This window comes from Physella acuta, unplaced genomic scaffold (assembly GCF_028476545.2).
Source record: "Physella acuta isolate Inbredline_101_S28 unplaced genomic scaffold, ASM2847654v3 ptg000151l, whole genome shotgun sequence".
Classification (NCBI taxonomy): Eukaryota; Metazoa; Mollusca; class Gastropoda; family Physidae; genus Physella; species Physella acuta.
Window position 1 is genome coordinate 1,114,544 of NW_026731670.1, and position 27,957 is coordinate 1,142,500.

Genomic DNA, 27,957 nt, shown 5'->3' on the forward strand with positions numbered 1-27,957 from the left:
TGAAAATATTTCTTTAAAACACTATAAGTAGCTCGTTAAGGACCATAACCCCCCCCCCCCCCTTCCTTCCCCCCCCCCCTCCCCACCCCCACCCCCCCTCCCCCCCCCCCCACCCCCCTACGTTAAAAATCGTTGGCTCTGCTTGTAAACATTTAGAGTGAACACAGCTTACTAAAACCATGTAGGGGTGGGGAGGTAGGGAGAGCGTTTGCAGCTTGTTTTCTAACGGCTCGAAGAGGAGAATTATATATATAGATTGAAAATTGATTTAATATGGTACGATATGACATATTGTGTGGCATAGGATTTTTTCTTGCACAGTGAAGCAGATAATTTTTAGAAGTGACTGTTCTTGCTCCTTTTAATTAATTATTCCTTAAAGATATTGTTTTATTACTTTTTATATTCCAAAATGATGTTACTGATTTTACAATGTTACCGTTGCCCAAATCATCATATATAACTCCAAAGAACAGAGTACACTATTCCTAACACTAAACGTATAGTTTAATATTGCACTCTGTTCATCGCGTTGCTAATAGTACGCTTTTAAATTTGAAAGAAAAAAAATATTCGGATAGACTCGAGGCGATTTATAAGAGCTATTATCAAAGTTATCAATTAAAAAAATGTTCTTTTATTGTTTATAGCATAAAATTTTAAAATAATTTTGGTCAGGATTGCTAATAATTTGTTGCAAACAAAATCACAAATAGATCGGGTCTTTAATTTCTATTTTAGAAATCAACAAAAACCAAAGATTCACAAGTACTGAAACCAATTTTTTAATCAGGATTTAGATTTTGTACATCAAAAGGAACTAAAGATTATACAATGATAGATATTGTCACACTAAATATAAAAGTATTGCATACACAGCTGACATACATTATATAACATTTATTTACTGTTTAGTTGCCAAAATTTTTATTGACAACAATTATTAATATTTTATTAGCAATAAAGGTATAGGTACATCTGGTTGTAGCAATAAATTAATTTTTTACACGGTAGCACAAATGTTTATGTGTAATCGAAATAGCAACATTAAGTATAAAACACTTATTTGTTTCTATCAAATTTATAAAATATCAGACATCGATGAATGTCATCGTCAGACAGGAAGCCCTTGCCAGCAGATTTGTATCAACGATAACGGAGGCTACTCGTGCTCGTGTAACGCTGGCTACACCATGAGTAGCACGGATCACCAGAGCTGTATAGGTAATTGTTATCAGATTTAGGTACGTGTATCAGAATTATCAGATTACTCAAACCAGTAGTTTTTAAACTTTTTGGATGTACCGAACTCCATCAGTTGCATATGCGAATTCATCGAACAATTTGTAATTGTTATATTGTACTCATGAAAATTCATATCGTAAATCATATAAGTCGGGTGTGTCTTGACCTCTTCCCAACCCATTGAGACTGACTCACCATATTCCCGGGGTTCGATCGAAACCCAGTGTTTGGATTGTTTGAGAGAGTCGAGGTTTACCTGACGCGATTCACTATAAAAAAAAGGGTACCCCTACACCGATGACTCACATCAAAACGAGAATCACTTGGTACAATATTTTCTTGGTCAATATTTATTCAACTACTGTCCAGGGGCGGAAAGACAATGCGGAGGGCGGTGCGAGGATGGGGCTGGCCAACCCTAATCTGTGTATTGGTATGTTAACAGAAACTCTGAAACGTTTATAACTACTATTTTAATCGTATTGCGATTATGTTATTTACAAAAATATAAATTCCTTTACATACGTTGTCAATTTTTAAGACACATGGTTTTTTTACAAACTTTTATTTAACTTGCTTCTTCGCGATTTATGTTTTGTCTGTTTGTCCGTAATGGGTTGTAACAGACGAACACAATTTAGACCACTTGACAAGTATTGTGATATATATTTATTTCAGTCGAATTTTGTTATTCATATTTTAAAGTATTATTTCATATTTCCTAAATAAAATACTAATTCGGTTTTATTATACATAATTTGTCTGTTTTTATTTTTTTATCAATTATTTTTGGCTTGCCATTCTATAGTGTGTTTTTAAATTATTTAAGTAATGGTGCAACATTATTTAATAATGGAGATTATTTATTTTCTGCGGTTATTGTTTTATTGAATTAAACTTTATTAATAAAACTTATTTTTTCTTTACTTAATCTTTGTATACTTAATACGAAAGATCCTAGTAGTAAAAATCCTAGTTTAAAAATGTAAATTTCAGACATCGATGAATGCAACGACCAAGCAGGAAATCCGTGTCAGCAGAATTGTACAAACACTGTTGGCAGTTACTCGTGTTCATGTAGTCCAGGTTACACCGTCAGTGGTACGAACTCTAGCACGTGTGATGGTGAGTCGGTTTAAACATTTTATCTTTAGACTAAAGTATAAACTTGGCTGGTACTTTTCGTTTTAATATAACATATATGATTTATTGAAACATAACATAATATGATACAATATGACACAGTCTTTGGCATATCGATTTTTTTGCTCATATAGAAGGAAGAGTTGTTTATGACTAACTGTTCTTGCTTCTATTTATTAATTTTTACTAAAGGAAATTGTTTAATTAGTTTATATATTCCAAAATGACGTCACTGTTTTTACAGGGTTTCCGCTGCCCTACTCCTTGGATAGAACTCCATTAAACACAGTAGCCTACACTATTCCTAACACTTAATGGATAGTTTGATATTGCACTCTATTCATCGCGTTGCTAAAGGTCATTTTTTTATACTTAAAAAAGAAAAAAATTACTGGGATAGACTGGAGACGATTTTTAATAGAGCTATTATCAAAGTTATCAATTTTAAAAAGTTCTTTGTTGTTCATAGCATAAAATTGTATAATAACTATGGTCTGAATAGCAAATTATTAATTGCAAACAGAATAATAAATAGATTTAGTCTTTAATTTCTATTTTAGTATTCAACAGGAACCAAAGATTCACAAGTGTTGAAACAAATTTAACCCTATATTGCACGCTTTTTTATTTGAACTTGGAAATATTTTTTCTATGCTGTGTTTATGTTATGGGTAGATCTTAGATCACTTCTATATGGATAATTTGTAAAAAAAAATTATGGGATATTGCTTTTGTATGTATGTTGCCATGCGGCAACATGGTGCGTATAAGGGTAAAAATTTCAATAGTTGCTGAATGGCAACGAACTAACAAATTTTAGTATAAACAAAGACAAACAAGCTCTAGGGCAGAACAAACTAAAGATTTATTAAACATATCAATAATATATGTATTTCAACACATATTGGTAATTTTCACATACTACTAAAACACATAAAAATGTATTTATTTATATATAAAACTCATAAGAAAGAGATAAACTTCCAAAACTTGTGTCGGATGCTTGGTATTGAAATCAATGATCACATTATTTAATTGCATTATAATCCTAACCCTTATTTTGGACCTAACACAATAAGTACCATTATTTATCTGTTTAGGTAAATTTGGAAAGTACAATGAGTAACTTAGTAAAAGATATCTTTATTTTTAATCACATGAGAATATTGTAGCTAAAATAAGTTGCTATAGCAGTTTTCCTAATGGGATTGACACAAGTGTGTATTTCTTGAACTTGCTTGTAGTAGTAAGTTTCGTGTAGCTAAGAGATTTATAAAAAAAAAATTATACAAGCACATAAATTATCCAGTGATAGTTGTTCTTTTAGCCGCACTGCATGGTACAATACACTTTTTACCCCCTTACATTATTGTGATTACTAAAATATCTACCAGATAATAACCATGTATTCTAGCTGCTGTAATATTTACAAATATTTACAACACTAACATATATTATAATGGCTAACAAAAATGTTCCTAGCACTTTATAAATTTTTTTTTTCAAAACTGAATTTCAAAATTTAATTATTTACACAATTCCCATACAACTATCACTTTACAACAAGAGAGCCAATTATATTATTATATTAGTATCTTTATATCCTCATAATTGTCCACAACTTGTAGATTTTATTTGTTGGTCCTACAATGGTGTGGTGTCAAACAATTTATTTCTGGTGTGGCATACCTGTTTCTTCTGATAGAACTTGTGCCGTGTTTCATATTTCTTCACCTGAATAACACAAATAAAAATATCAAGTTACCCACCATTTAACTGTCGGCTACTGGAATAAAACTTACTGTATCAATAGTACACAAACATTTGTTTCCCTATAAGAAAAGGTTAACATTTCTAACAATAATTAGTCAAACAAATACGCTCGTGTCGTCAATAACATTTCTGCGCTAAATAAACCCTAAGGTATAATTAATTATATTGGTAATTCAGGCTAGATATCCTGACATGCAGTGTGCCCAATCAATAAATAGATTATCAATAGATAGTGTCATTGATTACTATCTTGTAAATATTTTTTTTATGATTACAGAGCTCCTAAATCTATTTGTAACTAACCGTCATGATTTTGAAATGTATCTGAAGTGTTTCCTGGTCATCTGTTTGGTGATGCTTCTAACTTTCTTTTCAGATTACTCCAATAAAATTCTCTAGAATCCATTTGTATCAGTAACTAGCAGCTTCTGAAAAAATAATTAAAAAATTAAAAACTAAATCATATAAGCTAGGATTATATTATAAATTTTATTAGCCGATAAAATATATTGTAAAGTTTATATAAGTAATACTACTACTATTCTAAATCAGTAATGTTCTTGACTAAATAATATATTGCATTTGCCAATAACAGTTTGTATATATATTTTTAGTGATATGTGTGCTAAAATAGTTAGTTCTATTTAGTAGTTATACTAATCCTAGTAAATAGGCCTATTATTAGTAGGCGGATAAATTTAGTAAATAAATTTTCTTTCTGTGACATCCTCTCAACAAAAGAACTTAGGAAGTAATTGGTAATAGGAGCATTATTATCTTCTTTAAAAATAACTAAATACACTGAAAAATCTTTGAAAAACAAAAAAATAGATTTATTGTTGCCATTTGGCTACAGAGCACGAAAGTAACCTCTGTTGCAATATGATGCCAAATGGCAACAAACCATTTTCGATCTAAATAAGTATGTAATTTATAAAATATTAGACATCGATGAATGCAACGGTCAGACAGGAAGTCCTTGCCAGCAGATTTGTAACAACAATTATGGAGCCTACTCGTGCTCATGTAAATCCGGCTACACTAATTGCATATGCGCATTCGCCGAACCATTTGTAATTGTTATAATGTACTCATGAAAAGTTCCGATGGTGAATCATATAAGGGAGGTGTGTTGACCTCCGCCCTACCCACGAGACCGACTAACCGAACTCCCAGGGTTTGATCGAACTTCAGTGTTTGCGTTGTTTGAGACGGTCGAGTTTTACCTGACGCGAATCACAAAAAAATAAGAGTACCACTACACTGATCATACACATGAAAACGCAAATCACTTGGCACAATATTTTCTAGGTCAATATTTATTCAACTACTGTCCAGGGGCGGAAGGGAAATGCAATGCCGGCCAACTTCGCAATGCAATGGGCGGTGCGGGTATGGGGCTGGGCAACACTAATCTGTGTACTGGTATGTTAACAGAAACACTGAAACGTGAATAAATTCTATTTTAATCGTATTGCATTTCTGTTATTTTTTTTTAAATTAAATTTGTTTACATACGTAGTGAATTTTCAAAGACACATGGTTTTTTACAAACTTTTATTTAAGTTGCTTCTTCGTGAATTGTGTTTTTCCATCATAGGTTGTAACTGACGATCAAAATTTAGACCACTTTAAACAAGCAATGTTTTTTTTTTAATTGACACAAATTGTGATATAGGCTACATTTATTCAAATGAATTTTTTTTGTTCTAATTCTTAATAACTATTTAATATTTCCTAGGTAAAATACTAATTCCGTTTTATTATACTCAATTTGTCTGTTTTTATTTTGCGATCAATTGTTTTAGGCTTGCCATTCTATTGTATTTTTTAAAGTATTTAAACTAAATGAAACATAAGTATGGACCGCTTTATTATCTATTTAATACTCTTACAAAATGCAAGAAACTATCACACTTCTTTTTATGATTATTTAAGTAATGGTGCAACATTATATTTAATAATGGAAATAATTAGTTTTCTGGGGTTGGGGTTTTATTGAATGAAACTTTCTTAATAAAATTTATTTTTTCTTTACTTAATCTTTGTATACTTAATACGAAAGATCCTAGTAGTAAAAATCCTAGTTTAAAAATGTAAATTTCAGACATCGATGAATGCAACGACCAAGCAGGAAATCCGTGTCAGCAGATTTGTACAAACACTGTTGGCAGTTACTCGTGTTCATGTAGTCCAGGTTACACCGTCAGTGGTACGAACTCTAGCACGTGTGATGGTGAGTCGGTTTAAACATTTTATCTTTAGACTAAAGTATAAACTTGGCTGGTACTTTTTGTTTTAATATAAGATTTATAATTTATTGAAAATTGATTTAATATGGTACGATATGACATATTGTGTGGCATAGGATTTTTTCTTGCACAGTGAAGCAGATAATTTTTTTAGAAGTGACTGTTCTTGCTCCTTTTAATTAATTATTCCTTAAAGATATTGTTTTATTACTTTTTATATTCCAAAATGATGTTACTGATTTTACAATGTTACCGTTGCCCAAATCATAATATATAACTCCAAAGAACAGAGTACACTATTCCTAACACTAAACGTATAGTTTAATATTGCACTCTGTTCATCGCGTTGCTAATAGTACGCTTTTAAATTTGAAAGAAAAAAAATATTCGGATAGACTCGAGGCGATTTATAAGAGCTATTATCAAAGTTATCAATTAAAAAAATGTTCTTTTATTGTTTATAGCATAAAATAATTTTAAAATAATTTTGGTCAGGATTGCTAATAATTTGTTGCAAACAAAATCACAAATAGATCGGGTCTTTAATTTCTATTTTAGAAATCAACAAAAACCAAAGATTCACAAGTAGGCTACTGAAACCAATTTTTTAATCAGGATTTAGATTTTGTACATCAAAAGGAACTAAAGATTATACAATGATAGATATTGTCACACTAAATATAAAAGTATTGCATACACAGCTGACATACATTATATAACATTTATTTACTGTTTAGTTGCCAAAATTTGTATTGACAACAATTATTAATATTTTATTAGCAATAAAGGTATTGGTACATCTGGTTGTAGCAATAAATTATTTTTTTACACGGTAGCACAAATGTTTATGTGTAATCGAAATAGCAACATTAAGTATAAAACACTTATTTGTTTCTATCAAATTTATAAAATATCAGACATCGATGAATGTCATGGTCAGACAGGAAGCCCTTGCCAGCAGATTTGTATCAACGATAACGGAGGCTACTCGTGCTCGTGTAACGCTGGCTACACCATGAGTAGCACGGATCACCAGAGCTGTATAGGTAATTGTTATCAGATTTAGGTACGTGTATCAGAATTATCAGATTACTCAAACCAGTAGTTTTTAAACTTTTTGGATGTACCGAACTCCATCAGTTGCATATGCGAATTCATCGAACAATTTGTAATTGTTATATTGTACTCATGAAAATTCATATCGTAAATCATATAAGTCGGGTGTGTCTTGACCTCTTCCCAACCCATGAGACTGACTCACCATATTCTCGGGGTTCGATCGAAACCCAGTGTTTGGATTGTTTGAGAGATCGAAGTTTACCTGACGCGATTCACTATAAAAAAAAGGGTACCCCTACACCGATGACTCACATCAAAACGAGAATCACTTGGTACACTATTTTCTTGGTCAATATTTATTCAACTACTGTCCAGGGGCGGAAAGACAATGCGGAGGGCGGTGCGAGGATGGGGCTGGCCAACCCTAATCTGTGTATTGGTATGTTAACAGAAACTCTGAAACGTTTATAACTACTATTTTAATCGTATTGCGATTATGTTATTTACAAAAATATAAATTCCTTTACATACATTGTCAATTTTTAAGACACATGGTTTTTTTACAAACTTTTATTTAACTTGCTTCTTCGCGATTTATGTTTTGTCTGTTTGTCCGTAATGGGTTGTAACAGACGAACACAATTTAGACCACTTGACAAGTATTGTGATATATATTTATTTCAATCGAATTTTGTTATTCATATTTTAAAGTATTATTTCATATTTCCTAAATAAAATACTAATTCGGTTTTATTATACATAATTTGTCTGTTTTTATTTTTTTATCAATTATTTTTGGCTTGCCATTCTATAGTGTGTTTTTAAATTATTTAAGTAATGGTGCAACATTATTTAATAATGGAGATTATTTATTTTCTGCGGTTATTGTTTTATTGAATTAAACTTTATTAATAAAACTTATTTTTTCTTTACTTAATCTTTGTATACTTAATACGAAAGATCCTAGTAGTAAAAATCCTAGTTTAAAAATGTAAATTTCAGACATCGATGAATGCAACGACCAAGCAGGAAATCCGTGTCAGCAGAATTGTACAAACACTGTTGGCAGTTACTCGTGTTCATGTAGTCCAGGTTACACCGTCAGTGGTACGAACTCTAGCACGTGTGATGGTGAGTCGGTTTAAACATTTTATCTTTAGACTAAAGTATAAACTTGGCTGGTACTTTTCGTTTTAATATAACATATATGATTTATTGAAACATAACATAATATGATACAATATGACACAGTCTTTGGCATATCGATTTTTTTGCTCATATAGAAGAAAGAGTTATTTATGACTAACTGTTCTTGCTTCTATTTATTAATTTTTACTAAAGGAAATTGTTTAATTAGTTTATATATTCCAAAATGACGTCAGTGTTTTTACAGGGTTTCCGCTGCCCTACTCCTTGGATAGAACTCCATTAAACACAGTAGCCTACACTATTCCTAACACTTAATGGATAGTTTGATATTGCACTGTATTCATCGCGTTGCTAAAGTTCATTTTTTTATACTTAAAAAAGAAAAAAATTACTCGGATAGACTGGAGACGATTTTTAATAGAGCTATTATCAAAGTTATCAATTTTAAAAAGTTCTTTGTTGTTCATAGCATAAAATTGTATAATAACTATGGTCTGAATAGCAAATTATTAATTGCAAACAGAATAATAAATAGATTTAGTCTTTAATTTCTATTTTAGTATTCAACAGGAACCAAAGATTCACAAGTGTTGAAACAAATTTAACCCTATATTGCACGCTTTTTTATTTGAACTTGGAAATATTTTTTCTATGCTGTGTTTATGTTATGGGTAGATCTTAGATCACTTCTATATGGATAATTTGTAAAAAAAATTATGGGATATTGCTTTTGTATGTATGTTGCCATGCGGCAACATGGTGCGTATAAGGGTAAAAATTTCAATAGTTGCTGAATGGCAACGAACTAACAAATTTTAGTATAAACAAAGACAAACAAGCTCTAGGGCAGAACAAACTAAAGATTTATTAAACATATCAATAATATATGTATTTCAACACATATTGGTAATTTTCACATACTACTAAAACACATAAAAATGTATTTATTTATATATAAAACTCATAAGAAAGAGATAAACTTCCAAAACTTGTGTCCGATGCTTGGTATTGAAATCAATGATCACATTATTTAATTGCATTATAATCCTAACCCTTATTTTGGACCTAACACAATAAGTACCATTATTTATCTGTTTAGGTAAATTTGGAAAGTACAATGAGTAACTTAGTAAAACATATCTTTATTTTTAATCACATGAGAATATTGTAGCTAAAATAAGTTGCTATAGCAGTTTTCCTAATGGGATTGACACAAGTGTGTATTTCTTGAACTTGCTTGTAGTAGTAAGTTTCGTGTAGCTAAGAGATTTATAAAAAAAAAATTATACAAGCACATAAATTATCCAGTGATAGTTGTTCTTTTAGCCGCACTGCATGGTACAATACACTTTTTACCCCCTTACATTATTGTGATTACTAAAATATCTACCAGATAATAACCATGTATTCTAGCTGCTGTAATATTTACAAATATTTACAACACTAACATATATTATAATGGCTAACAAAAATGTTCCTAGCGCTTTATAAATTTTTTTTTTCAAAACTGAATTTCAAAATTTAATTATTTACACAATTCCCATACAACTATCACTTTACAACAAGAGAGCCAATTATATTATTATATTAGTATCTTTATATCCTCATAATTGTCCACAACTTGTAGATTTTATTTGTTGGTCCTACAATGGTGTGGTGTCAAACACTTTATTTCTAGTGTGGCATACCTGTTTCTTCTGATAGAACTTGTGCCGTGTTTCATATTTCTTCACCTGAATAACACAAATAAAAATATCAAGTTACCCACCATTTAACTGTCGGCTACTGGAATAAAACTTACTGTATCAATAGTACACAAACATTTGTTTCCCTATAAGAAAAGGTTAACATTTCTAACAATAATTAGTCAAACAAATACGCTCGTGTCGTCAATAACATTTCTGCGCTAAATAAACCCTAAGGTATAATTAATTATATTGGTAATTCAGGCTAGATATCCTGACATGCAGTGTGCCCAATCAATAAATAGATTATCAATAGATAGTGTCATTGATTACTATCTTGTAAATATTTTTTTTATGATTACAGAGCTCCTAAATCTATTTGTAACTAACCGTCATGATTTTGAAATGTATCTGAAGTGTTTCCTGGTCATCTGTTTGGTGATGCTTCTAACTTTCTTTTCAGATTACTCTAATAAAATTCTCTAGAATCCATTTGTATCAGTAACTAGCAGCTTCTGAAAAAATAATTAAAAAATTAAAAACTAAATCATATAAGCTAGGATTATATTATAAATTTTATTAGCCGATAAAATATATTGTAAAGTTTATATAAGTAATACTACTACTATTCTAAATCAGTAATGTTCTTGACTAAATAATATATTGCATTTGCCAATAACAGTTTGTATATATATTTTTAGTGATATGTGTGCTAAAATAGTTAGTTCTATTTAGTAGTTTTACTAATCCTAGTAAATAGGCCTATTATTAGTAGGCGGATAAATTTAGTAAATAAATTTTCTTTCTGTGACATCCTCTCAACAAAAGAACTTAGGAAGTAATTGGTAATAGGAGCATTATTATCTTCTTTAAAAATAACTAAATACACTGAAAAATCTTTGAAAAACAAAAAAATAGATTTATTGTTGCCATTTGGCTACAGAGCACGAAAGTAACCTCTGTTGCAATATGATGCCAAATGGCAACAAACCATTTTCGATCTAAATAAGTATGTAATTTATAAAATATTAGACATCGATGAATGCAACGGTCAGACAGGAAGTCCTTGCCAGCAGATTTGTAACAACAATTATGGAGCCTACTCGTGCTCATGTAAATCCGGCTACACTAATTGCATATGCGCATTCGCCGAACCATTTGTAATTGTTATAATGTACTCATGAAAAGTTCCGATGGTGAATCATATAAGGGAGGTGTGTTGACCTCCGCCCTACCCACGAGACCGACTAACCGAACTCCCAGGGTTTGATCGAACTTCAGTGTTTGCGTTGTTTGAGACGGTCGAGTTTTACCTGACGCGATTCACAAAAAAATAAGAGTACCACTACACTGATCATTCACATGAAAACGCAAATCACTTGGCACAATATTTTCTTGGTCAATATTTATTCAACTACTGTCCAGGGGCGGAAGGGAAATGCAATGCCGGCCAACTTCGCAATGAAATGGGCGGTGCGGGTATGGGGCTGGGCAACACTAATCTGTGTACTGGTATGTTAACAGAAACACTGAAACGTGAATAAATTCTATTTTAATCGTATTGCATTTCTGCAATTTTTTTTTAAATTAAATTTGTTTACATACGTAGTGAATTTTCAAAGACACATGGTTTTTTACAAACTTTTATTTAAGTTGCTTCTTCGTGAATTGTGTTTTTCCATCATAGGTTGTAACTGACGATCAAAATTTAGACCACTTTAAACAAGCAATGTTTTTTTTTAAATTGTGATATACATTTATTCAAATGAAATTTTTTTGTTCTAATTCTTAATAACTATTTAATATTTCCTAGGTAAAATACTAATTCCGTTTTATTATACTCAATTTGTCTGTTTTTATTTTGCGATCAATTGTTTTAGGCTTGCCATTCTATTGTATTTTTTAAAGTATTTAAACTAAATGAAACATAAGTATGGACCGCTTTATTATCTATTTAATACTCTTACAAAATGCAAGAAACTATCACACTTCTTTTTATGATTATTTAAGTAATGGTGCAACATTATATTTAATAATGGAAATAATTAGTTTTCTGGGGTTGGGGTTTTATTGAATGAAACTTTCTTAATAAAATTTATTTTTTCTTTACTTAATCTTTGTATACATAATACGAAAGGAAAGTTCCTATTAGTAAAAAAGTATTTCGTTTGAAAATACAAATTTAAGACATCGATGAATGCAACGACCAAGCAGGAAATCCGTGTCAGCAGAATTGTACAAACACTGTTGGCAGTTACTCGTGTTCATGTAGTCCAGGTTACACCGTCAGTGGTACGAACTCTAGCACGTGTGATGGTGAGTCGGTTTAAACATTTTATCTTTAGACTAAATTATAAACTTGGCTGGTAGTTTTTGTTTTAATATAAGATTTATAATTTATTGAAAATTGATTTAATATGGTACGATATGACATATTGTGTGGCATAGGATTTTTTCTTGCACAGTGAAGCAGATAATTTTTTAGAAGTGACTGTTCTTGCTCCTTTTAATTAATTATTCCTTAAAGATATTGTTGTATTACTTTTTATATTCCAAAATGATGTTACTGATTTTACAATGTTACCGTTGCCCAAATCATCATATATAACTCCAAAGAACAGAGTACACTATTCCTAACACTAAACGTATAGTTTAATATTGCACTCTGTTCATCGCGTTGCTAATAGTACGCTTTTAAATTTGAAAGAAAAAAAATATTCGGATAGACTCGAGGCGATTTATAAGAGCTATTATCAAAGTTATCAATTAAAAAAATGTTCTTTTATTGTTTATAGCATAAAATTTTAAAATAATTTTGGTCAGGATTGCTAATAATTTGTTGCAAACAAAATCACAAATAGATCGGGTCTTTAATTTCTATTTTAGAAATCAACAAAAACCAAAGATTCACAAGTACTGAAACCAATTTTTTAATCAGGATTTAGATTTTGTACATCAAAAGGAACTAAAGATTATACAATGATAGATATTGTCACACTAAATATAAAAGTATTGCATACACAGCTGACATACATTATATAACATTTATTTACTGTTTAGTTGCCAAAATTTGTATTGACAACAATTATTAATATTTTATTAGCAATAAAGGTATTGGTACATCTGGTTGTAGCAATAAATTATTTTTTTACACGGTAGCACAAATGTTTATGTGTAATCGAAATAGCAACATTAAGTATAAAACACTTATTTGTTTCTATCAAATTTATAAAATATCAGACATCGATGAATGTCATGGTCAGACAGGAAGCCCTTGCCAGCAGATTTGTATCAACGATAACGGAGGCTACTCGTGCTCGTGTAACGCTGGCTACACCATGAGTAGCACGGATCACCAGAGCTGTATAGGTAATTGTTATCAGATTTAGGTACGTGTATCAGAATTATCAGATTACTCAAACCAGTAGTTTTTAAACTTTTTGGATGTACCGAACTCCATCAGTTGCATATGCGAATTCATCGAACAATTTGTAATTGTTATATTGTACTCATGAAAATTCATATCGTAAATCATATAAGTCGGGTGTGTCTTGACCTCTTCCCAACCCATGAGACTGACTCACCATATTCCCGGGGTTCGATCGAAACCCAGTGTTTGGATTGTTTGAGAGAGTCGAGGTTTACCTGACGCGATTCACTATAAAAAAAGGGTACCCCTACACCGATGACTCACATAAAAACGAGAATCACTTGGTACAATATTTTTTTGGTCAATATTTATTCAACTACTGTCCAGGGGCGGAAAGACAATGCGGAGGGCGGTGCGAGGATGGGGCTGGCCAACCCTAATCTGTGTATTGGTATGTTAACAGAAACTCTGAAACGTTTATAACTACTATTTTAATCGTATTGCGATTATGTTATTTACAAAAATATAAATTCCTTTACATACGTTGTCAATTTTTAAGACACATGGTTTTTTTACAAACTTTTATTTAACTTGCTTCTTCGCGATTTATGTTTTGTCTGTTTGTCCGTAATGGGTTGTAACAGACGAACACAATTTAGACCACTTGACAAGTATTGTGATATATATTTATTTCAGTCGAATTTTGTTATTCATATTTTAAAGTATTATTTCATATTTCCTAAATAAAATACTAATTCGGTTTTATTATACATAATTTGTCTGTTTTTATTTTTTTATCAATTATTTTTGGCTTGCCATTCTATAGTGTGTTTTTAAATTATTTAAGTAATGGTGCAACATTATTTAATAATGGAGATTATTTTTTTTCTGCGGTTATTGTTTTATTATATTAAACTTTTTTAATAAAACTTATTTTTTCTTTACTTAATCTTTGTATACTTAATACGAAAGATTCTAGTAGTAAAAATCCTAGTTTAAAAATGTAAATTTCAGACATCGATGAATGCAACGACCAAGCAGGAAATCCGTGTCAGCAGAATTGTACAAACACTGTTGGCAGTTATTCGTGTTCATGTAGTCCAGGATACACCGTCAGTGGTACGAACTCTAGCACGTGTGATGGTGAGTCGGTTTAAACATTTTATCTTTAGACTAAAGTATAAACTTGGCTGATGCTTTTTGTTTTAATTTAAAATATATGATTTATTGAAAATTAATTTAAAATGATACGATATGACTGTCTGTGGCGTATGCATTATGTTTGCTCAAACGGAGCGGAGAATTATTTATAAGTGACTTTTCTTGATTCTTTAATTAATTATTCCTAAAAAAATGTTTTTATCGTTTATATATACCAAAAATTCGATTTCAAGTGTTTGGTCAGTTCAAGAGGATCGAGCTTTACCTGACAAAGTTTGCTACAAATTAATGAATACCACAACAAGCGATTATTCACAGCACAACGTGAACAACAGTATTTTCTTCATCGATATTTATTCAACCACGCTCCAGTAGCGGAATTAAAAATCCACCAGACTCTGCAAAAGCAAAGTCGGGGGGGGGGGGGGGGGGGGGGTTCACGCCAATCTCAGTCTGTGTATTGGTATGTTAACAGTGATGCCGAAACCTGTAAAACTACTATTTTGTTCGTACTGCGATTCTGTTATTGGTAATAGAGCAGGTGCTATAGTCCGGTGGGTGGTTGGGGTGAGGTATTGAATTGTTATTATAGCAGGTATTTCAAATTAGATTTCAGTTATCTCACACAGAAGTTTTTTGAAATTCTAAAGTTTTTAGGGACTACTTAATTATAACATAGTTATATTTCTAAAAATAATTTCCAAAAAAAAACTAGACCTTCAGATGCCAAATTTGGAAATAGTATAGCTTACATGTTCTATTATATGGAAAACATAGTGGCATAAGCAAAGATTCAAATCAAACATGTCAACAAAAATGAACCATCACATTCGGAGGCTATTCGTGTTAATGCTTATTAGGTTATATACTAAGTATAAAAGATCCTGCAAAGAGTGAAAGTAACTGATCTCTTTTTACAAACATAATATTAAAATCTATATTGTTAAAAACTTTAAAATGTATAAATTATAAACAAATATTAATGTCCTAGTTCAGTGCCGGAGCCAGGTTATTTAGCGCCCTAGGTAAAACTTTTTAAAACCTTCCCCGCTATTTTTTTTTCGGGCCCCCATATTATATATATATATATATACTTGCACACCCGTCCCCGCGCGTTGCCGCGGGGATAGAAGGAGGGTTTCATCCATACGTTACCAATCCTATATTCTTAGACGCGTAACCTTGTTTTCTAAAAGTGAGTTTTTTAAATGTAAACAATGCCAGCGCTTGGATCATAAATACCGGGACACGGGTTTACCTACACTACCGCATGAAAACCTTTTGTATACATTAATCACTCACCGAAATAATCAGATAGAACACACTTTGGTGACCACCCATGTGTCAGGGACGTAGAGCGGCGCTCAGGAACACCCCACCCCCCTCGATTAAACTACTGCAAAAGCGCCACGTACGGCCCCTGGCTCCTTAAAATTAACAGGCGCCATTGTGTCGAATAGCATCCTGTTAACAATGATGCAGATTGCGTCATTCGCAAAAGCGACACAAATGAAATGATAAACTGTGTCAAACCGCAATCGTCTTTTAGTTTTATATACCGTATATAGATAAAAATCCCACCATTCCGTGGCGCCGCCCTTGTAAAATTATTTAAGTTGCTTCTTCCCTGGAGTGCTCTAATCAACTCCCCAAAATTTGATGGCGATCGGAATAAAGCCGTGTCACCGCAATTCACATTTTTTATTTTTGTATACCGTATACAAAGAAAAATCGCACCCTCCCGTGGCGCCGCCCTTGCGAAATTAAATATTTTTACAGAACCCTTCCCCAGAGTGGCCTTATCAGCTCCCAAAAGTCTCATGGCTATAGGGTGAGCGCTGTCAAACCAAAATCGACTTTTATTTTTATATACCCTATATAGAGAAAAAACAAATCGCGCCCTGCCGGGGCTCCACCCCTGCGAATTTGAATTTTTTTTCCGCAGAAACCTCTCCAGGAATATTCACAACAACTTTCCAAAGTTTCACGGCGATGTGATGAGAGGTGTAGTAATGCATAAAAGGCAGACATACACACACACACACACAAGCATACATTGCTTTATATATATATATATATATATATATATATATATATAGTAGACTGTATATTTTAAATTAAACCATTAAACCAAGTTCATTGGAAAGTATATCCACCATAAGACAACAAACCGCACAGAGATAGGCTGAAACACTTTTTTCTTATCTAAAATAATCGTGATTTTCAAAATACCTAATTTATGCCCGACGAAAATTATCAATATTGTCATGAATGTGTTTTATTTTTCATACTACAACTTACGTAGTTTTTTTCACTTCGAGACAATGTGTGTTAGTTACTGAAGAACAATCACTGCTGCAGTTGATTTAGGTTTTGTCTTCACAAAAGCACTAGTCTAGCAAGGTGCAAAAAATTACTTTGTAGTGTCGAAATTTGCTCCCCCTCCCCCTAAACGGCCTGCCCCCCCTCCCCACCGCATTATAGTATTTCCGACCCTGTAATTAATTTCAATTTTCAAAGACTGCGCACTCCACTTACCACCGGCACTGGAAAAGTTAATAGTATTCGCATGGAAACAACACCCTGTGGCGCAAACAATTATTTTAGTTTAAAAATCTAAATATCTTCCTGGCTAAAGAGATTTCTAATTAAAAGTGAGACAAAACGAGATTTAAATACCCGATTAAAAATAAAAATCGCGCGTGTTTTACAACGTCGCGTCATGCGCTAGAGCGATCAGTAAACCAAAATTAAAATTAGATAACTATCTGAAATGTTCGAAATTTTAAAAAAATCAAATACAATAATTATATTATTATATTAACAGATTCCTGCCTAAGGAAAGGTGAATGGGGCGACCGCCTTAGGCACCGACCTAAAGGGGCGCCTATTGTGGTAGCTATTATTGAATGATTACTCATAGAAACTTAATTATCTATATTATTTTTCTCAGAAGGTAACCTGAAATGATTTTACTAAACGGCAGAACAGCTCTTGTAAAATGCCTGTGTAAATTAAATTTAACGAAGTCTCACATAATTAAAAATTGAAAATATGTATAAGTGTAAAAAATGTATTCGTCGACGTTTACTTACAATTATTTTTCAGACATTGATGAATGCAGCGGTACTTCAAATCCATGCGAGGATGTATGTACAAACACAATAGGAAGTTACACATGCTCTTGTCAACGGCCTGGATATATAATTGATGAAATAAATCCAACAAAATGTAAAGGTAAGTCGGAGTTTTTTCAATCAAATCATATTATTCACTTTACTTAAAAATACAATTACTAACATTTGGCTTATAACTTGTATAATACTATTTTTGTCTTGCAGCAAATTACATACCGTGTAACACAGATGCCATTGAAAATACAGGTATAATAATTAGCCCCAACTACCCGCAGAAATACCCATTCAGTTCTCAGTGTTTTTGGAAGATACCTATCAAACAACATATGGTTACCATCATCAGGTAATTATTTATAGTTTTAACATTTTAGGTCCAATACAATATATTTGAGTGTCATTGAATTAAATTGAATTGAACTAAGTTGAGTTGAGTTGAGTGGAGTTTGGTTTGGTTTGGTATATATTTAATTATTACATTTGTAAAATTAATGTTATCGACCACTTTATAGAAAAATATATAATGTAAATTGTAAAGTAATAACTGTGTCTTTTTGTTTGTCACAAGCATTTTAGATTTTCACCTAGAAACATCACCAGACTGTGAATCTGATAACCTTAAGATTTATAATGGTACTACCACTAGCGATCCAGTGCTTTACACATTTTGTGGTCAGTTTAAACCGGACCCTATCAGTTCACCTTACAACCTGTATTTGGTATTCGGTTCTGATTACCGTCGCAGCTATAAGGGATTTAAATTAACCTACACTTACGGTGAGTAGGGTGTTAAATTACAAATGTGCTTTATACCCTTAAATATGTTTAATGTGTATGATTAAAGACAAAGCAAAGACAAAAATATATATGACTATTTGCAACGCGATGAACTTAGTGCAATATTAAACTATACTTTTAGTGTAAGGAATAGTGTACCGTGTTCTCTGGAGTTATATATGACGATTTGGGCAACGGAAACATTGTAAAATCAGTAAAGTCATTTTGGAATATATATATATATATATATATATATATATATATATATATATATATATATATATATATATATATATATATATATATATATATACATTGATTAGTAGGTTACAGAATTTAAGTATAGGAGCTTATGAGGAAGTATCGAAAAGGATAGAAGCATGCTTCTTTGACTTTCAATTTTTCAAACCATCCTAAAGACCTTATCGTTAAAGTTTCATGCATTTAACGTACAACAAAATGAACGTAATTAATCCTTTATCGATTGGTGTTAGTTTTAAGGTATAACAAATTTTTTACGGACAATAAACTTTAAAAAACCTAAAGCTCATTACAGCCGACAAGTTGATTTTTTCCATTATTTCCCTTGGTTTAATTTCTGCAGTAGAAACAATACTTCGCTACGCGCTCAAAAAAAAAAACGACGCGGCTGTATAGACAAAAGGTTTTTCTTTTCGGCAGACCATGCTTGTTTGAATAAAGATTTAATAAAACTTAAATAATTTTAGTGCATCATTTAAATTAACTATAGCCAAATACAATAATGAAATACAAATTCCAACTTCTTAAAAGCTAGAGAACTAAAATAAGTAAACAAGTAAATATACGTAGCCTATATCTGCCGCTTACAATTAAGGTCAAGTTTGATTGACTTGTTTCTTAATAACTCTTCAAGAAAGTAAACACTATACCATTTAGGCCAAAAAATTAACTCAATCAATCGAACCATGACGAATATTCGCTACTCGGGGGGGGGGGGGGGGGAGATCGTGTGAAAGTAAGCGAAAAGGGGGCGATTCGAATTTTTAAACGATCTTAGCTAAAGCTGTTAAATATTTAGACAGCGTAGCTTTTTTTAAGAAAACATCTAAAATGATGAAAAGTTTTAAATCGAATAAAGGTGTAAACTTACTTGTAGATTTAGGTGTAAAGGTTGGTGTAGATTCTAGGTGATGTTGTAAATGTAGGAAATAGTGAAAACAAAGATGTAATTGATGTTGTTTTGGTAGCTGTAAAGTTGTGAGTGTAAAAGTAGGGGTCGATGTATGGGTATTACGTAATGCGATAAGTATGCGTGTGGGTTTGTGTGTATTTTTTATGAAATAAACTGTATTTAATTTTCCGTATGTCTATTACATAAAGTAAAAACGAATTCTAGAAAAGTTGTAAACATTGCATTCAGAGTTGACGAAATAATGTGTGTACTTAAAATGTAGGTGATGGTGTGGGTAGTGGTGAGTTGTGCACATATTGCGATAAGTATGCGGGGTTGGGGGGGGGTGAGGGAAAGGTCACGTAGTTGTGTGTATTTATTATAAACGTTACTATATTATATTATTTCCATATGTCTATTACATGAAGGTTAGATAAATGCGATAAGTATGCGTGGGGGTGCGGGAAAGTCTCGAAGTTGTGCGTATTTAACAGTATTAAATTATTTCCGTATGTATAAAACATCAAAGGTTTTTAAAAATATATTAAATGAGTTTAAAGAACCCACATAAATTGAAGTTTCACGCATAAAATATAGATCGATATTGTAGTATCTAAAAGAGCATGTTTGATAATATAGGTACCAATGATACTTGATTCCTTACAATTTGTTTGAGCACTTGGTAATGCCTATTTATAAATCAGGAGGTTATTTTGTTTTACATAGGGGTAAAATGTTATGTCATATTAATGCGTGGTTAAAGAGGATGGGATGAAGAGCGATGATAGTTTGGACGTTTATCGCAATATATGCAAGATTTAGGTGGGGTGACTTTGAAAGGTTAACATCATAGAGTGATATTTTAAAATGTAGAATTTTAATATAATCTACACAAAAGACCGCTTCTATAGACATGCGACTATATTTTTATCAAAATCTATTTAAAGCTTTACTTACCAAAAGGGTGTAGAAATCAATACGGGCCATTTTATCCTCTTGTATCCCGAGGTAATTAAAACAGATTTATTATTTAGTATGTCCTGTGTGTCTTAAACACAAACACAAACGGATGATGAGTCCGAATACTTTTAATTCAAATCCTTAGAACACTAACACTAATCACAACATTGAAAGAAATAGCCAAGATAAATAATTACTTAGTATGCCCGAATAATATTCATTTAAATTCTTAGAGCACGAACAGTGATCACAGCAACTAAACAAATGACCACGAAAAGTATCCTGAAAACAGGGCCCAACGTATACAATCACGTGGTTTAAATTAAGCCATAGGATTGGTCACTATAAAATAACCAATCTTTAAAATGAAGGCACCATCAGTTATATTTAAAACCAATGCTTATTTCGTTTTTTCTCAATATGGGAGGAGCTTTATCCGATCGCAAAAATAGCCCGCGCATTACCTATTTAACACAAGCCCATTCTGTCGCCTTTCATCTTCGCACCTTTTACGCCCAGAGAAATCTCGCTAGACGCTTGTCTCTAACATTACATAACATTCGTCTGGTACGCTTCACCAGGTTACACGCTTGATTTTTTATTCTTGAGTTCAATGACAGATCCGGGTAATAAAATGTTTTGGTCAAAATACCTGGCTAAGCACATATCGGATTATAAAACTTCTACGCAAAGCATATGGCATGACTAGATACACACTGGCCTACTTAGTGAGCGAAATAATTTTATTTCCGTCTGCAGGCTAATAGGATTTAAAAAATACAATACGATTTATTAAGAAAATATTAGCAAAACATAGATCCTTACTTAATTAAAATCAATCACGCTTAATATAAACATCTTCCTACAGAATATTATGATTGCATTAACTCATGTAAAAATATGTTTATTGTGTTAAAAGACCAAAGCTACCAGATTTATTACTTTCGTGTAATACATACTAATAAAATAATAGGTAAAAATGTCCTCGATTACACATTACATAACCTGCCAGTGTGTAAAAACAATGCATTTGTGTGTGTGGGGGTGTTGCGAAGCATTTTATACCAGCTTACAGCGGTTTTAATTTTGTTTGATTATAATGGATACCCCCCCCCCCCCCCCCCCCACCGCCATATCACTAAACCACTTGGTATTTCAAAACGCGACTAGGCTATTGTGTTGAATTTTAATCTAACTATGATGGCGGCCCACCTTTGGGGTAAAATACGTACGTGAGGTGTGGGCGGGGAACGCTGACCACACTATTTCCCTGTAAGCTGTGGTCATTGAAACAGTTTAGCTCAGTTTTATCTACCCCACGTTTTTTAGGCACGAATAGGGAAAATATCTAATTTTTTATAGCAGTTGAGAGATTTCTATATAATGTTTACTTTTTTTTTCGCGCGAAAAAAAGACACAATTAATAAGGTTTGCTGAATACGCTATAGAAATGTTAATTATTAAAGAAGTTTAGGCACATCATGTTTTGCTTTTTTTGTGGTTCCTTTTTCGGCTTCTCCTGATTCGGTTTTTTGTTTTGGTTATGTAATAAGCGTGATCAATTGTGGGCAGTACAAATTGACCTATTGTTGCAATGAGTTCAATCAAGTCACATTAACTACGTTGTATGCCATTTCACGCTCTGCACCCCCCCCCCCCCCCATTCCCTTGAGGATTTACCACACCCACCCAACCCACCCCCGATTAGTCCATAATGGCGGAGTTGTAGACATGAGTGAAAGGTTTTTTTTTTTAAATTGCTAGTCCGAAATTCACACATTCAGATCATTAAATATGTCTTATCCGCCCCCCCCCCCTCGCATCATGCCATTGAGTTGTCCAGAATAGAATCCCCCCCACCCCCAAATACAATAAATAGTTCTTATGATTTGTTGTCATCAACTCTTGGCAACAATACTACAGTCACCTTTGCTGCCCACTATTAGTATCCTCTTTATATCACATATAATAGGTTCAAACAAAAAAGCCGACAATGCTGCCGTTTAAGCAAGACGTCAACAATACCAACCTGATCAGTCAAGGCTAATATAGGAAAAGCCCACGGCAAAACAAAACATAACACTGTGCAATATTTCTTTTACAATTAATTTTTCTACCAGGTAATAAAAAAATGATTCCTTCTAAACTAAACATTTCATGAACGTGTCTGACGAATATTGTGTAATTTCAGAGACAAAAGTCTGGCAAAATTTTTTGATCTATGCCCGTGGGTTAGTAACACCAACTCAACAAAGTGATGGGGAAGGGAGGTGGGGTAGGAAACCACCGCGAGCCACTCGGGTACCGTACGCCCCCGCCACACACCCTTTGACTTTCCTCTCATGTTTGAATTTTTTCCAATAAGTTAGCCGCCCCCTCCCCAACCCTTCCTCTACCTGACGTAGGGGCTATCGAAAAATTGCGTTGCAAAATTAGAGTACAATTTTTGTAATTGTGTGTCCGCCCATCCCTTCCCCTCTTCTCCCCCGTGGAAATTCAACGTGGACACAATATGGACGGACAAGGCCGACTGAGAAGAAGCCTAACAAAGAATCGCATAAAAACAAACAGGCAAAACACAATGATATGCCTAAATTTCGTTTATAATTAACATTTCTAGAGCGCATTTAACTAAATTCGTTACAAATTTTTAGGAAGCTGGGTAAATATGGTTATTGTAATTTAACTTATTAATATTATACCGTACGAGCCGTTTTATTTTCTACTTTTCAGTAATTCATAATTTGTGAATTCGACAGTACCAATGCTGCCACTGAATATATTTGCTTTAAAACACTATCAGTAGCTCGTTAAGGACGATATCCCCCTCTCCCCCCCCCCCCCCATCTTCATGAAAGCAGCCTCCTCTTACTTACCTCCCTTATTTGTCCCTAATAGCCGTCACTAAACCGGGCTCTACGACTGTAAACATTTAACGTTATTTAAATAGTATTGTATAATTTATTTTCTCCTTTTTAGTGCATTTTTACATAAAAGCTTGTTATTAAAACGTTTTTTATGAATTTTTAAAATTATCATTTCGCAATGGACGCTTGCGAAAAACTAAACCCCCTCTGCCCCCCCCCCCCCTTCCCGTTACCGATTCCCCCCACCCCCGCAAAAGTCCAACATTTAGTCTATAGTCTGAGGGAATTGTGGTGCACAGATGTGTGTGTGGGGGGGGGGGGGCGGATTTGTTTTTTATCCGATGCTTCACTCAAGCGGATCGTGAAACAACGTGAATCTTGCAGCCTTCTCGTTGGGACGGGGTGGGTGGGGGAAAGTGACTGAACATGTCTATAGCCTCACCTAGACCCCCACCAGTCCGTGACGCGACAAGCCGACGAGCGTAGCCTTTGATGGTCTGTAATTGCATAACAATCGCCTGATACATTTTATCAGGTTGACCGACTAGCCTTTCCAGTCTCGTGATTACGTAACAGGCAACAAAAATCGCTGGTCAGAAGATTTGGTTACCAATCTGTCAGATTGAAATAAATCTAGGCAAAAGTTGATGCTGGTACACTCGTCTGTGTATAGCCAGACACGGTCATCTTACAAAATCCCTAGAATCTACTACACTTAGTCAAGTACTCTAACACGTGCTGTGTTAACTGTAATAGGCCTCCTGGTGGGCTTACAAAATACATAAGCCTACTACTTGCATAAACATTGGTCATATATAAATCTATGTTATACTCCTATAACTTAACACTATACCTTCCACTCATCACACACAGCTTCACTCCTCTTTTTCCCGCAATTAAACCATTTCTGAATTCTATATAAACAATCTATATCTTAAAACCTAACCCTTAGTCCCTACCCGAAAAGAAATATGAAAGAAACTCTGCACACTTTTAAGATTAGACAAAATTGGCTTTTTAATACAAAGTTTACGTAGCATAGGATAAAGACAAAAAGCCGATACGGTACAAAGGCTGCCGTTTAAGCATGACGTCAACAATACGTAATGTGGACGGTCAAGGAAAAGACCCACGGCAAAACAAAAATACACAAACCACAACGATGTGCTACATTACTTTTTCAAAACATTCCTCCGTACATCCCCCCGCCAACCCTTGACCTTCCTCTCATGTTTGAATTTTTTTTTAATTTAACCGTATCTTCCCCCCAGTCCCGCTTCCCCCCCCCCCCCCCCTCCCCCTTTCCTGCGCTTGCTAGAAAACATTTGATGAACGTGTCAGACGAATATTGTGTAATTTCCGAGATAAAAGTCTGGCAAAATTTCTTCATCTATGCCCGAGGGTAAGTAACATCAACTCAACAAAGTGAAGGGAAAGGGAGGAGGGACATGAAACCACTGCGAGCCACTGGGGTACCGTACGGGTGTTACACTACATCAAAGGCGACGATTGTCGGCTTGTTGCGTCACTGGCTATTGGGAGTGGGGTGAGGCTATGGATGTGTCAGTGTCTCCCCTTACCCACCCCAGTCCATTGTGGTAGTTTCGGCGAGCTAGTTACCGCCACGTGGTAAAGCGTATTATTTTTTTTTAGTCAACCTAATAAAAGAGCAACGGGTAAAATTTAATTTATTTTTAAAGCAATTTTTACGAAAAAGTAATGTACAAAATCAAATAATGAAATGTTACGCCAATCACATCAGTATATCTTCATCGGGTTACACTAGTTGCAGCTCTACGGATTAATTTGTAAAGAAGATTAATTTTGACGATTAGTCCTGAGCGGACCGGGCCTAACACTTGAACACCGTGTCTCTATCTTTAGCTATTTTTTTATAGTATCATCCAATCGGGTCAGCCGCCTAGCATCACGTGCCACACGATTGTAGATCTCCACAGCAGAGCGATTCAGTCGGACGGCGGCCAATGCAAATTAGTCTTTATTTTCGTCTCATTTAAGAACTACTATTCAATGATTGGCTGAACAAAATCAAAAAATTTTGGTCGGGTTTTGCGCGGGTTGAAAAATTTCATGAGATTTTATTAGAATTTCAAAAAATAAAAAAAAAAGTTGTTTTTTTTTAAATTTATTTTTACGGTCTAAATCTAAAAAAATAAACTTTTTTATTCCATGTCAACAACACTATGGAAGGATTCTCTTTACCTCGCTGGCGTCCATTAAATATACTTGTTCCTCCCTCATCAGTACTTGCTCCCCCCCCCCCACCATTCGGTTCGGGGGGAAATGTATAAACAATATTAGTAGAATTCAGTAGATGTCTGGGGAAAGGGAGGAAATGGGGGAGGCCCTCCTTTCACCTTTTTTCCCACGTTTTCTTTAACTTGCTTTCTCTGTTTGTTTGTTTTTCCAATCAAATCTTGCGATCGAAATTTCTGGCACTTCCCAGTTAGCTAGCGCGCTGAAATTTTCAGGGAAGCTTTCTTTTGGATGACCATAGAATATTCAATTGTTATTATTACTAACTTGATCAATGGAAACATTTTATTGAGCATTTTAGACCGCTATATAATCTATATATATAATTCTCCTCTGCGAGCCATTAGAAAAAAAACGAGCGACGCGTAGCTCGCCTCTCTCTTGCCGCGCGCAGTGAAGCGAACGATCCCACGTCGCGACAGGCTTAGGGGCAGATAATTTAGTTTGAACCGACTTTAAACTTACAGGAGGTAACTATTACCACTGGTGGCCAGTTTGGGGGAGACGATATGGTCGAGTGGTTGGGCACACGATTGCTATCCCACTCGACACGGGTTCAAATCTATGCGTTCTAGTCAGTAACGTATTCACACAACGTGTTTTTTACGAGTTGTCTTTTTACGAGTTGTCTTCGTTTACCCAAAAAAAAGTGAAAAGATAAAATCGATAGCAAGATTTTAATGCAAACAAACAGACAAAGACTAAAAAGTAGAAAATAATAATCATTAAAAATGTTTTTAAAAACCCACGTTTTCTGATTTAACTAAAAAGTAGAAAATAAATGCTATACTTCACAATAATGCAAGCGATCACTCTACTATAAGCGATCAAAAACGTGGGGCGCCGTGATTTGCTTACAGTTTCTAATACTGTTGACTCTCTACAAGCTCCCTAATAAAAGTCAATAGTATTATCTAATCAATAGTAATATAACTTTTACTTCGGCGCCCCACGTTTTTGATCGCTTATAGTAGAGTGATCGCTTGCATTATTGTGATGTATAGCATTTATTTTCTACTTTTTAGTTCAATCAGAAAACGTGGGTTTTTAAAAATTTTTTAATGATTATTATTTATCAGTGCGAACATGACGCAACGTTGACGCTAAGAACTCCTCCCCTTATTATTTATACGATTGTTTTTGATATGGTGAATCATAGGATCGTATATGTAGAGATTAAATATTTTTTTCCTGTTCAACTCGTTCACCCCGACCCCCCCCCCCCTTAAATCAACAGGCGTCTACAAAAGTCGAATATATATGAGTATATGAGTATATAAATCGTATACATATAGTAATATGTATAACAAACATAAAAGATTTTAGTATACAGTTGTAGTTTTGTTTTTGTAATTCTGTTTTGCAATATAATATTATACAGAATTTAATAAACACAGCATATTATTATGAATGCCGCGCCAAAAAAAACCATCACACAATAGGAGAAACCCCAAAAATGCTGCATGTTGAAGATGGTGAAATTAATTATTGGGGATTTCAGTGCAGTAAAGATGCACAGACATCTCTGTCTAATAAAACTATCAGCGGCAGATGTTCGTCGATGTTATAGAACAAATGTTGAATAAAATCAAGATTTCAACATTGCTTTTCAAGATGACGAATTAACAGACGTCAGTTTGTTAGCTTGTCTGTTTAGTATTTTTATTCATAAGATAGCAAATAAGTGTTGCTTTTTTGTGAAAATATTATCGAGAAAATAAATACGTTTTTTAACCTGGATAATTAAAATGAGGAAACGGCAGTGGAGGTTGTGCGGATGTTTGGGTCAAAATAGGACTTTCAGAAAAAAGTAAAAGATTTACTTCTCTAACCAAAAGAAATCCCCCGGTTTGATTTACTGGTATTATCTCGCCAGCAAGACTCTTTAGACTACATTACTAATAAAAGTCGTAAATTATGTAAATTATATTAAATCTGGAGCTCTAAACCCC

At 33.4% G+C, this 27,957-nt stretch overlaps 1 protein-coding gene across 1 annotated transcript in view; it reads left to right on the plus strand.

The window, feature by feature from the left end:
• The window catches only part of LOC131935663 (fibrillin-2-like), a 49,334-nt gene that overhangs the window by 16,695 nt on the left and 4,682 nt on the right, over nt 1-27,957 (plus strand). Inside the window, exons 3-13 of the mRNA XM_059292182.1 lie at nt 1,096-1,224; nt 2,242-2,370; nt 6,269-6,397; nt 7,331-7,459; nt 8,475-8,603; nt 12,494-12,622; nt 13,547-13,675; nt 14,691-14,819; nt 17,946-18,074; nt 18,179-18,317; nt 18,540-18,748. Coding sequence (XP_059148165.1) covers nt 1,096-1,224; nt 2,242-2,370; nt 6,269-6,397; nt 7,331-7,459; nt 8,475-8,603; nt 12,494-12,622; nt 13,547-13,675; nt 14,691-14,819; nt 17,946-18,074; nt 18,179-18,317; nt 18,540-18,748 — 1,509 coding nt within the window. The remainder of the gene's footprint in view (nt 1-1,095; nt 1,225-2,241; nt 2,371-6,268; nt 6,398-7,330; nt 7,460-8,474; nt 8,604-12,493; nt 12,623-13,546; nt 13,676-14,690; nt 14,820-17,945; nt 18,075-18,178; nt 18,318-18,539; nt 18,749-27,957) is intronic.